Below are 13508 nucleotides of genomic sequence, written 5' to 3' on the forward strand. Positions count from 1 at the left end.
AATGCCTTGAGGCTGAGAGTGTGGACACCACCTCTGGAGAAGCTGTGCCCCAGCCAGTCCCAGCCCAGCCTGGCTGCCAGCACTGGCATTCAGCTGGCCACATCTTGCAGGAGAATGAGTGGCAGGGTTTGCTGTGGGAGCAACTGGGTATGGTTTTGCTTAACATGTGCTCTGCAAATAACAGAGATGGTACAAACCGTTGCTTTCCAATCTGCTTCAACACAAACCAAATTGAGATCAAACATTTTCAGAATTGCTGCTGAAAAATATAGGGCAAGCATGTTGCCACAGCCACAATGCTGTTTTTATCCTGTTTTCAGAATGAACACAGGGGGGTAGGAGCTCTTGCAGGCTGCTTTTCTCAAGGACACTGCCCGAGCATTAGCTGAGCTTGCAGACAACTGAGAATCTTTAAGGTTAACAACCTTTAAAGACTCCTCAAAGCAGCTGCTCAAGACTGCTACTGCCTGAATCTGGGTCTGCTTCATCAAGGCAGTACTGAGGCCCAGAGTTGCCTCTCTAACTCCGGGCGAGCGCCTGCAAAGCTGCAAGTACAATTTCTTCCCATTTGAGGATGAATGGATAAAATGGAGAGCCCCACAAGTCAGTGACAGCAGGGACAGCTGCTTCAGTGCTGACATCTTAGGTGTGGAGGAGCATGAGGTGGTTTATGGTGTCCCTAAGCTGGTCTCCTCTGCCTCAGGGCAGGGCCCATAAAGGGTGGATCAGGTGTTTACCTTGCTGCAGCTGGTAGCAGGTCCATGTGGAGAGTGCTACAGAGGAGGGCAATCAAAGTATAGGAAATCAATTCTCTTCTGAGGAGAAGAGAAGGTCTCAACAGATGCTCTGGAAGAAGTTACCAGAAGGCCTGGGTATAATCCTGTGGATGAGCTACCCAGGAGAGAAGTAAGGAAAGCCTTGCTGGGGTAATGGGGTAGGACTTGTTTGCCTCTCAGTCTTTCCAAATGTTCACTGTAGGAGCCATAACCTACAAGTTGCTGGGATGGAAACTGCTTCTACCTTCCTCCTGTCTGGTGCATCCTAATGGTGAAGCTTCTGTCTTTTCCCTGTAATGTGTTGGTGTAAGGAATAACTTGCAAGGACTGCAGGCAGCAATGACATGGGTAAGGGCAGCAGTAATTCAGCAGGACCTTGTTAAGTCTTCTGTTCTCACTGCATCATTAGGACAGGGCTTATTTTATCTCTGACTGCCCTTATTTTATTTCATCTGTGTCCCTCATCTTACCTGGAGCTTGGTATTCTCCTGGGATAACAGCTCTGCACTCCTGGTCTCTCAAGCTGGAGAATATCTTGGCTTCACACGTGTCAGTTGTCCAACAGAGTCCTCTCCAGGGGCACATGTGCTGTGATTGCTAGTCTGACCTCCTGGGAGCAGTGACGTCTGGCTGTGGGCCTCAGATGCCTGGCAGTGTGAGCAGCAGGGTGAAGGTGGCAGCTCGGGATGTGGCAGTGGGACATCTGCAGGGACTGACCTGGTGGCAGTGCCACTTGGTGACAGTGAGTGGGAGACACCACAGGACTTCCCCAGGAGACTCTCAGACCTTCTCTGTCAAGAACAGGTGCCTCAGCTGAAACTCTTGCCATGATCTGGCAAAATCTAGCACTAAAAATGGGACTTGAGTTGCCTCGTGCAAAGCGCCAATGAAACCTGAACTCCCAGGGTTGTTTCCAGGGCTTCGATGAGTTAACATTGTATGAGTCAGTGTCACCACATCTCCACTACCTCTGTGCCTGCCAGACCTTTATCAGAGCTCCCTCAAGACTCTGTGCCCTTTTCTCTTTTTCTCTTTCCACTCCTTCTGGGAGGTAGATGGTGTCCAAAAGTCACTGGCCTTCTTGGAGGCTGGATTCTTTTGCTTTCTTGTGCCTCTGATGGGGTGTCTCCTTGCCTTCAGGCATCCCATCACCACACTGCCCTGTGACTGTGATGTTGTGTGTGGCCCAGAGCACAGCTGGCTGCAGGCATCCATGCCTGGCCGTGTACACAGGTCCTGGTGGGGCCTGCCTGGTAGTGTGTAACCCTCTCTGGCTCTCACAGAGCACTTGGGGGTGTTGGAATCCTGAGTGCTTGGCTGGCCTCCCCAAAAAGGTGACCTGGCTGAAGGCAGTTGGTGCTGCTCATGCAAGCTCCACAGCCAGACTGGATGCAGTCCTGGTGATATGAGAGTCAGGAGGCAGTACCTGTGTTCTCAGCTTCTCCAGGTGTTGCATTTCCCTGCTATGTAACTTGACCAGAGAAGGTTTTTATCTGGATTTCAGGGCCCCTCCCAGGACCTGCACAGTGACTGTGCAGATAGTTTTCTTATCTTTCTCTGCTCCATGTCCCCATGCAACTGCACATTTCTACGTTTTTGTTATTCACCAATTCTTCCACTTTTTCTCTGTATGCCACAGGAGCTGAGCTAATGACTTGCAGCTGGGATTGCAAAGGATGATTTCATGGGACTAAGGTAGAATGGTTTAACTTAGACCTACCTGTGCTGAAAAACTGTTGGCCTGTTTCTTGCAGCCTGAAAAGTGGCTGTTGTGAGTTGGTTTCAACCACATGCTGCCTACATCAGTGTGTCTATTCTAAGTCCTCTCTCCTTCCCATGGGCAAACAAAAGAGCTAATGCTGGTGAATGTGCACGTACATGTGTTCTGGCATCACAGTCACATCCTGCCCATTGCTGTTGCAAATGTTATGCTGAATTTAGCAGATAAACCAGATTCTGGCAAGGAAACAAAAGTCAGGCTCAGATCTGACTATGGGCACCCTTTACTTCCCTTTGAATTGGCCATTCTTCACAACACAGCTGCTGGTCTGGTATCTGGTACGGGCAGTTTCGGAGTCTTCACAAACCAAGGGGGGAGTTAAAGAGTTCAAGAAGTATGTCGCTGTAGTGTTTTGGCTGATGTAACGGGCTTGCTACCACAAGGTCTTTCTGGGGTCTCATGGAATCAGGGAGCCAGCAGCAGCAAAAGACACTGCTGTAATTTCCAGCTGGCACGTGCCCATGGTGAATCTAAAACAGCTTTGCACAAAGAGGCATAAAGTCTATCTTCTGGATGGAAACTGGGAGGGCAGTGGACCGGGCACACGTTTCTTCATAAGGCAGCATCAGTAGGGGCTGTCCACAGGTGCGATGCCCTTTACGGATGCCCTCACTAGAGGCAGCCCGGCAGTGGCTGTTGCACTGCCTGACACCTTCCCAAAACCCAGTTTGTCATCCCTCTGTGTTGAGCCGTGTGCCATCTCCATGAGATGTCCCTGTTTGGACACTGCAGTATTGAATTGCCTGTTGTGAACTTTGTCCTGTCTCTGTTGGGAAGTGCTTTGTGCAAACCAGACACCATGAAATAACTTGTCAGGTCTGACTGCATAAGCTTGGTTGTGTTAGGAGGCATGTTAAACACCAGCTAGCCGTTCTTTATGGATTCAGCCTTGGCAGCAAACCCAGCTGAAGCAGCATGGGCTCCTCCCCCAGCTCCTTTTGAAGTAGCCCCTGAATGTGTGCATGCATCCACCCATGCTGAGCCATGCCCCTCCGGGAGGGCTTGGGACATGGGTCAGGAGAAAAGGAGCCTGGACACCTGGACCTCAAATGCAAACACTTGTCGGAGCACGTGTAATACATATTATGCTGGGAACATTGGTGCTGCCTGGCCAAAGCACATAGAGCTGGAAGTATTGGAGGCCCACAGGTAAGGCATACGGAAGGACTGTTCCCTAGTGTGTCGACTGCCCTGCAAAATGCTCTCATTTCTGAATTGGGTTGTGTGTTTATCCTGGAGCTTGTGTAATTCAAAATGCCAGACCAGAACATGTAGTGGGCAGAGTCTGTGTGCATGTGTGTGTGTGTGTGTGTGTGTGTATGTGCTCAGAAGGAGGTAGAGTAGGCTCATGATGCAGAAGCCCAGACATCTGAAGTGAGGGAGGAACTATCATCTTCTTTCTCTTGGAACTTCAAAGCTTCTGGTGTGGCTTCCAAAACTTCTCACAGTAATGGGGTGGGGAATTTTTTTAGTGGTTTTTGGTTTTTGATTTTTTTTTTTTCTTTTTTGGTTGTGGTGGTTTTGGTTTATTTGGTTTGGTCTGGTGTGTCTGGTGGGGGGTTTTTTGTGGTTTTTTGGTCTTTTGGCTTTTTTTTTTAAATTTAGAGGAGGTAAATTAGTAAAGTCCAGAGGAAAATGAGAGAAAAAACCACTCCTTCTGGTGCTTGCCTTTAAAACTACTGGGCACTGACTCATCCCAGCCAGGATAGTAATTTCATGTACCTGAAGAAGGGCAAGAGAGAACATGTGTCAGAGGGGATACTTGCAAGGATGAAACCAGAGGAGCTGGGAGAAAAAGGGATGATAATTTGACTTAACTGTGGTTCCCCAGGAAAATGAGCAGAGATACAGCTTTAGGCCTGCAGGTCTGCAGATAAGATATGCTGATTGCATGCTCCTGGAGTTTGACAACTATGGATTTTTTCCCCCGTGTTGTTTCCATCAAAGCTGATGCTAAATATTTGGTCCAGATAGCTGGAGTAGCAGCTATCTCTTCTTTGTTGCTGAATTTAGGTGTTTGAACTGCAACATCTGAATGTGTCCGGTCACTTGACTAGCATTTCAGCAGGTTTTCTAAGACTGACCTCCAAATCATTAGAGATGTGTCATGTACTGAACAAACCAGGTGAATTTTGAGCATTGCATCATCTTAATCTAGTACTGAGTTTTGGACTCCTCTTCAAAATGCTTTGTTTTATCAATCTCAAACTCTTGGGTATGGAGAAGAGAGCTCAACTGTTTTTTTTTTCCATCTGAGATCTTGGGTAAGAACACAGGCAAAGAGGAGTGCTCAAATGCCAAGTTGGTTTTGTGAAAGGCTGCAGAACCTTTGGCATTTCTGCACTCTGGGCATGTTTGCTCCTCCATGAGCAGATGCTGCTGCTTCTTTGTCTGGTTGGAAGGGACTTGCAAGCCCATCAGCTTGCAACTGCTTCTCCATAGCAGGAGCCAAAAGCCCTTTCCAGTAACCACTTCATTCGGCCTGCTCCTCGCATTTTGCAAAGGTTTGGAAAAGTGCTTCATAAAATGGAATCAGCAATTTAATAACAAATTAAACATTTTTGTGAACCTTCCAATGCTGATTATGGTTTTTCTAGCCTGGCTAAAACCAAGAGCAGCCTCTCTTTGTGGTGTGGCTGCTGCTGAGACATGAAGCCACGTGGAAATTAAATATATAGTTTTCAAATGTCAGCATAGGTCAAGGCTTTGTTTAAGAGTGGGCAAAAGGCACTGGGTGGTTTAATTACTTCTTTTTTTAACCCCATGATGAGATACAGCACTCCTAAGCAGTTGTGAATCACATCGCTTCCTTGGGCTCAGCTGATAAGAGTGTTCCCGGGTGATGAGGAAGATTAGAGGCTTGTCTGGAGGGGGTCCAGAGTGCTGTGAACTGCAGTGTTACCACTCAGAGCAGAGGTGTTCCCTGTGGATACTGAGTAAAACATTCTGAGAGGGAACTGTAGGAGCCGCTGGATGGACAACACCAGCCACCTGGATGATAAAAGAAGAAGAAAATACTGAAGCAAGGATGTTGTGGTCCTGAGCTAGCCAGAGCTAAGATTAGTGTATGCGTGAAAAGAATCACAAGGTCAAGCTGGAAAGCCGCTTGAAGCATGGCTGTTCTCTGGAAGCAGTCACGTGGGTGTGTATGGTGTGTGGGTGGATAAGAAGCATCTGGCTGGCTGGAGAGCTTGGACCGGGAGTCGGTGTAGACAGATATGGGGTAATAAAGTTACAAGAGAGTTATGCTGGGACAAAAGTCTGTCCCATTTGAATTCATTCACTGCAAATGGTGCAGTGTGAGGACTTTTTTCCGCAGGGAACTGATGGGGAGCTGCTCCTATGCCATATGTCTGCTCTGCCTCACTGCATGCTGCCTTCCCCTGTTCAAAAAGCTGGATGCTGCAAGTGAATTGGGGACAGATTTGCAAATGCTGAAAGACACAGGTTGGACTAGTACCACAGAGCTTAAGGTTACAGCTGGGCAGGTATGGTAGGGATTGAGGTTGAAAAAAATGAGTGAAGAACCTCCACAGCAGTTGTATGTTCTTCAAAATCAGGTCCTTGAGCAACAAGTTTCCCTGGCTGTGGCAAACTGAGAGTTGGGGCTCTAAACCCTTTGCCTGGATTCCCTTGCTAGACTAGGGAGGCAGAGGCATTGCTGAAAGTGGATCTATCCTGTTAATCCCCTTCCTTTGGCTGCAAGGGGAACCACCAACCACAGTTGATAAATTCCATCTGTAATGATAAACTGACAGTGAAATGTGGGCACCAAACTGTACTTTCGGGACAAATTTTGGACTGGTACTTTGAAGGTTTTTGTGATTCTAGAGAAGTCTAGGCTTCTGCTACCTTTGTGTAGTCTGTGTGTACATGTATGTGTGTATTTTACCTTAGATAAGCACTTGCTTCTATTAGGACTTGGGGATTGGTCTGACAGAGTCCCATTTTACCTATCTCCAGATCTGCTGGATGTCCTGAAAAGCCAGAGCATTCACATGTGCTGGGAGAGACAGGAGCTCAAACATTTGTCGTTGAACTGAATCCAAATTTTCTGCTTTCTCGGAGGGTGCTTGGCCTGTAGGTTAGAGGATGTGTGAGTAGGGTGGCAGGGGCAAGGGGTGCGTGGAGTTTGAAACCTGCCTCCAGCTTTACATAACATGTTCGGGGTACATTGGCAGGAGTATGAGACCCTAAGCCTCTCAGGCAGCTACCATGCTGGTCAAGCTTCATGCCATTGACTCCTTGACCAGCTGGACACTAAACCAGGATGCTGAATACTGAACTATTCACAAGAGCAAATTCTCTGGTATTTGCTGGTTTCTATAATGAGTAGGCTTTTTGAGGAAGAGGTGGAGGCTTCTGGCTACTGTTGGTAAAATGGTTTGCTCAGCTGCTCTGTGGAGCAATGAAGGCAGCAGCATAAACTCGAGAGGGGCGCTGGAGGCCAGTCCCGTGGGTAGCTGGGGTTTGTGATACCTTACATCACTGTGTGGAGCTTCCTATAGCCAGCTAGGGTGCAGAGGAAGGTGATATAGCTGAGCACTGACTGAATGGGCCACAGGAGATAGTTGGAGTCTAGGGGAGGAGCATGAGAGCCCAGCAGTGGAAGGTTAATGTGTTGACTGTCACCAAGGTCCATGCACCAAGGATCATGGACAGGAGAGAGCATCCCCTTATAGGAGCAGCACTGCCTCCAGAACGGTGACCCAGTGACCAACCTGAGCAGGCAGAAGGTAGTTGGGAGTGCTCTTGTTTCAGTACACCAAGACACCAGCTGAATGCTGCACCATGCACTCATGGACTTCATTGAAATTAACTTCTCCTGACTTAGGTAGCTTTCACTCTTACTTGCTGTGTACCCTTACAACCTTTACCCTTCTTCCCTTCAGTGCATCGCATCTGACACTGGGATTGAGCAATCACATCTCTATAACCCAGGAAATTCCAAACCTGAAAGTTCTTAGAACAAAATGTTAACCTTCCTGCCCTGCATATCCTGTACGCTCCGTTGTGCAGGTCATACACTGAGCAACAGGCTACACTGACAAGGAAAACAGGAATAGGGAATGTTGCATACTCAGAATTTGGCAGAGTTAATGTCAATGTACAAACTTAACCTTTTGGTACTTGCTCATATTTGAGGGGTTTATTTCTCTGCTCTAACAATAAGTATTGCTGCTTTTCCCCTACCATACAGATTGTAAACAAATGCAAAGTTTTGAAGAGCAGTTTTTCTGGAGAAAAGTGCAGCTCGTGACAAGTTGCATTTCTGTGTAACACTTGGAAATGTCAAATCCCTAAAGTACTTGAGGAACTTACTTACAGATGCTGGTGGAATCAGCTAGCCCTTGTCACTCAACCTCTCTCTGAGCTGTAATCCAGGCTGCCTTAGTAGCCTAGCTGTCCAGAGACTACAATGAGCTTGAAGTTGGCTGCTCCTGCATTTCACTTACCTGGCTAACACTCTTCGCTCTGACACTTTCTCACCTGAGACTGCTTTACCACCACTCAGCTTCATAAGTTCCAGTGGCCAAATTCTTTTTGTAACCATCTGTTACTGTTGGAATCAGGTAAAGTTAAGGCATTTTTTACCCTCATGACATTATTTAGGAAAGCAAGTGTTACTACTTGGTTTGATAGTAATTTCTGAGCACCAGAGCACTGCATGCAACACAGCAGCTGTTACATATTCAAGGATGAAATTCCAATAATAGTATGCTACATAATCTCTGGATAAATATTTATGTTTGTGAAGGTTAAGTGACTTGGAGTACTATAAACTCCAGCCTTCTGGGTAGGCCACTGCAATTTAAGCCTTCTTGCAGTGACCCAACAATGACCTCTCTCCCAGTCTAGGGGCAGAGTAACTGCTGGTGGAAAAAATTAGGAGTGGATCTTGAGGCCTCTGCTGAGCAATAACGTAGTGGGTAAAACACATCAGATGTTATTTGAACCCAACTGCTCATCTCAGAACCACTTCTCATCTCTAACACTGCTTAAACTTCCTTGAAACTTCTCCCAGTGTAACTTCATTCACAAACCCTGCATGATGTTTTCTCAGCACTGGTATAAGAGGATGAAAGCCACTTGTGGATTACAAATAGCATATGACAAGCTGCTACTTGGTGTTTTATTTGTGTGATGGACGGTTATCCTCTTCTAATCTGCAGGTACAGCTTAAAGGTTGTGATGTGTTTAACTTGCTTCAGAAATGCAAGAGAAACGAGGCCAGAGTACTACTAAACAGTTGTACAAGGTGGGTCCCATTAGGATCTTTAGTTCAGGGCCTCTCAGCACTCATGAATCAAAAATACCCCCAAACTAGGCAAAGCTGTGGTTTTAGTGAACTCAGCAGAGCTGGAATTCATTCCAACCATTTAACCTAAGTGTGTTTTCAGAAAGTTGTGTAATCCCTCATTTGCTTCCTAAACTACATTCCAGAGGGATAACAGATATAGCCTAACTCATTTTTCTCCATCTCACTAATGCCATTATTTCCCACCTAAAACCAGAGAACAGAACTCCATTCAATACAGCTCACAGACTGCTTTACACTCCTGCCTGTTGATACTGCATTAGGAATGACCCCATCTGTGCTAGATAGAAGAGCAATCCAAAATGACATCTCATTCTAATCCAAGCTGGGAGGAAGTATTTCACTTGCTGTTTTGAAGCACTGGAGTGATATTTAGACTCTTGTCTTCTACTGAGAAAACAGAATGCACCCCTGGCCTTTCAGAAGTGAACCATCCTAAATCAGGGCTCTGTTGACTTAGTTCTACTTGCCCAAAGGTAACACACAGGCAAAGCCATGTCTGAAAGCCCAATTTATTTCTCTGCCATTCCACCATGGTTGGTAGCTGTTGTCAATACTTACTATTATGTTAGGAGAAAGAACAGTATCAGCAGGTTTATTGCTTACTAATGCCATATTGAGGATTGTTTATTTTATCTGGCAGATGATATCTAAAAGAATGGCTTTAGGACAACAATATACATTTCAGTCTGAGGAACTCATTAATAATACTTTAATCCACAGGAGTCTTAAGTTTTATTTTGCTTTACTAGGCATTGGGAAATTTTTTTTCTTGGCTTGTCCTCTCTGAACTTGCCGAGCACGAGTCCCAAATCCCAGAGACTGCATTGATTCTGTTAAGTACTTCTGGCCAGGAGAGATGCACAGCATAACCAACAGTTTAGCATCGCCTCCTAAAAGCAGGGAAAAGGCAAAACATACTTATTTACCTCATTTTCAGTAAGTTATACACTGGTAACGTATTGATCTACACAACAGTAAGCATAGGTTACCATTGCTTTTATGAAGCAGAAGATTGCTCGTGGAGAAAGCTGTTCAAAATAGACAGCCCCTTCAAGGGGAGTCTATATCTAACAGTAGAATATTTACCCCCAAGTGTTTCACAGTTTGTAACTTAGATTTTTTTTTGCTCCTTATAACTTCACAGTTAATCAGCACGTATGTTATGGGCCTGGGCACTTCATTAAGTTTTGCCAAATGTTTGTAAATTTGGGGCAATGGTAAAATGGCTTATTTGTGTGACAATAAAACAAAACAGACTCAGAAGTTTACCAAGAATGATCTAACAAAGGAGGAAATTGCCATTTTCAACACTTGACATAAACAGTGTCACCAAAGTCATACACCAGGCATGGCTAAAACCAAGCTCAGTGCCTACACATAGCCCCTAAACTCACCTCTCTTTTCACAGTAGAGACTCCAGCAGTAGGTGAAATTCAAAGCTTAAGCAAAAATTAATAGTATTTCAGAAGCTCTGAAGAACTATTACCTCATTCACTGTCAATGCCTTGGAGATTAAAAGCATGAGGGCTAATATTTCCTGGCTGAAGAAAAATGGTCTAATATACTATAAAAATGGACACAAATCTGACATTACTGCAGGAATAACACTTGCTTTAAAACTGCTTCTGCATAGATGAGGAGCTAAAGAAGAGGAAGTGTCCCAAACACAGAAAGAAGTTGTAGCACAGTACCATGTCCTGTCTTTCTCCTTTGTCTCACTGCTACAGGGCACAATATTAAGGAATGTGCAAGTACTTGATTATACCCTGTAGTAATAAAGACTGAAGTTTAACTTGTCAACTGTACCTGACATGAAACACCAGTGAAATGCAATTTTTAACCTTTACATGATCCTATTGAGATGTTCCTCAAATGAACCTTGGAAACAGCAAGGTTTAGCCAAATTCAGGAGTTCAGAACCCTCACTGTGTACTCACACTCACACTGGCTCCAGGACCAGAGTCTTTGAACAGAGGCCACATACAAGCAAGGAGTACAAGATCATCCTCTAGTTTTACACAACAAAGGAAGGTGAAAACTAGGAGGAGAAATCTCTAGTTAAACAGAAATCAGAATAATCCCTCACCTACGGAGTCCTGAAGCAGATGGGTAAGTTTGCTGTTCCGATATGGGACATGAGACCGCTGCTCTGCTATTGCTCCAAGAACATCGGCCAGGGCGGACAAGCTGCGGTTAATAAACGATGTCTCTCTCAGTGCTGCCCCTGTCACTCCAGACATACCTGGTACAGTGTAGAAAAAGGCAATGGTAACACTAAGCAAAGCTGCTTCGAACTGTAATGTGGGGAAAATTCTGTTGCTGTATCGTCTACTTTTGACTCAACATTTTTAAACACAAATTCTGAACAACGACTTCCAGCCCACCCATGCCAAAAGCAAGATGCAGTGGTTTTTCAGTCTGGACTGCCAATAAATTGTTTAATACTCTACACACTCTTTTGAAGAACCTTCTTAAAGAAGGTTCAGTGTCTACAGATGGTCTGAAGCATCTCATGTTAAAGTTGATCTCTTCATCTGTACAACGCACTTTGGCTTCATATGTATTAAGAACAAGGAACCGAGAACGTAGGAACACCTTAAGATCAGACAAGACAAAACACCAGTCCACAATGTCCCCAGAAAGAAGTCTGTTTTGTTTTACCATTTTTTATAATAGGTAACTGCTCCATCTATATCCCTTAGGAAAAAGAGGGGAGGCACTGATGGCACAAGCTGCAGAAGCAAAACTGTATAGCAGACACAAGCGTGAGGGGTTTGTGTTCACTCAAGGCTGTGAGGTGGAGGTTTATGGCATGATTTGCTATAAGGAAATGGATAAAGGAAAATTATGCCCTTCTACCACCCAAGCAGCATGGTGGTATGTAGCTATGCTGCCCCTGAGCAACACTGGAAAGGTTTGGTCTATGCAACACATTGCACCAACTCAGAGGTGCTGCAAGCTCAACTCTGATCAGTATGGATGAGTGTGCAGTTAAGAGTAATTAATTCCTCCTGCCCATTTGGGGAGGAGAAATTTGCTATTAGCATTTAGTATCACATTATTCAAATTTGAGCTTTGTTCAGGACAGTGGATGAGGTACAGAAGTGATCTGCAATCACTTCTCCTTACCCGGAGCACATGATCCATGTTAGGCAGAGCTCACAGTAGTGGGCTGATCAGATAGGGCTAACAGTTTCCTCTTCTGCCTACTCTCCCACCTCTAGACAGGTTCAGGGAGCTGCTAGAGATCCTGTTTTCCCATAGGGCAGCATTTTCCAAACTGGGAGGACAAATGAGGAGTTCAAGAGGCAAATGTGCAAAGGCACAGTAATAGCAAAAACCCCAGAAGTCTGGACAATGAGGAGAAATGTGACTGTGGGAGAGGATGAGGTTAGAGTGGTAGAGTCTCTTGTCAGAGAGACACGGAGCAAAAGAGTTTGGAAGACTTGCCTAAGGGTGGACAACAATCTGTGACAGGATGAATCTCAGGCTTACATTACTGGGCCATTGTGTATACAGACATCCCCTGACTTCTTTTATTCAAGGAAAGGTGGACTCCTGAGACAACGGACATCACCCTAAAGCAGAAAACTGCAAATAGGTGAGGGGGTACTTGTTTAAACTGCTCATTATCTGCATTTGATTAGATGAACTTCCATGAAAACATGTAGCTGAGTTTTCAAACTGAAACCTAGTTTGCCAGAAAGGGACCACTTGGCCTGTAAATGACTGAGGATGGCTGTAGAGCTAACAAGGCAGGGTGCCGAAGTGTGTGAGAAGCCTGATGTACTGCTGCTCCCTTAGAGATGCTGACATTTTAAAACAATTATGAGTTAACAGCTGCCCTCACTTTTACCAGGGTAAATTCACCAGCACAGCTGATGGCAGAGGGCAGTTTGCTGTGTGTGCTGGGCCACATCTAACACTGATGTTAGCACAGCTCTTCTGGCTTCACTGGAGGATCTGGCCTGCCGAGCCCCAACCCAAGGAAATGTTTGTCCTGGTTTAACTGAGAGAACAAACACAGACCCTGTTGCAAAATTACATGTTTTCAGCATTTAGAGCAAATGAAAAAAAATAATGTATTATATTAGGTTTCTCTGTAGAACAAAAGTTTAACAGTGAGCAACAGCAAGAATTCTTGGCAGTAAAGTAAAAGACTCTTTCATAATACTGGTTCAGTTTTCAAAACATTATTTCTGGAATGGTACATTTGGCTGCATGGTTTTTCTTGGTAAGAAAGCTTGTCCTTTAGGAAATAATCAAGTTTTTGAAATTACTGTGTGCATAGAGGAGGCAGGAGGAGGAAAATGCTTTGAAGAAACAACAAAACCAATATTATCTTTTCAACACTAATTTCCACAAAAAGGCAGAAAACCCTACACATGGTGATATCAATTATTACAGATATTTGTAATATTTAAATAATTTATGCACTTGAAACATTTCTGTACAAAAACATGCTACTTTCCAGAGCAGAACACCAGGCCTAATAAAACCAGTTTGAACAAATAATATACTTATGATATGGGTAAACACCCTGAGCTTATTTTAAGCTTATGCAGTCAGATTTTCAGTTATACTGTACCAGTGTAAAACTGGAACAATCAGCCCTCAAATTTTTTTTTAT

At 44.9% G+C, this 13508-nt stretch overlaps 2 protein-coding genes across 2 annotated transcripts in view; one reads left to right on the forward strand and one right to left on the reverse strand.

The window, feature by feature from the left end:
* FRMD1 (FERM domain containing 1) overlaps window positions 1–13508 on the forward strand; it is a 61769-nt gene that overhangs the window by 46254 nt on the left and 2007 nt on the right. The gene's annotated exons all lie outside the window — the stretch shown is intronic.
* Window positions 9387–13508, reverse strand: part of KIF25 (kinesin family member 25) — a 45899-nt gene continuing 41777 nt past the window's right edge. The window contains exons 14-15 of the mRNA XM_051811157.1: window positions 10965–11120; window positions 9387–9768 (exon numbers count right to left, since the gene is read on the reverse strand). Coding sequence (XP_051667117.1) covers window positions 9611–9768; window positions 10965–11120 — 314 coding nt within the window. The 3' untranslated portion in view covers window positions 9387–9610. The remainder of the gene's footprint in view (window positions 9769–10964; window positions 11121–13508) is intronic.

Source organism: Manacus candei, unplaced genomic scaffold (assembly GCF_025592945.1).
Source record: "Manacus candei isolate 608988 ecotype Guabito, Panama unplaced genomic scaffold, ASM2559294v1 h1tg000081l, whole genome shotgun sequence".
Lineage (NCBI taxonomy): Eukaryota > Metazoa > Chordata > Aves > Passeriformes > Pipridae > Manacus > Manacus candei.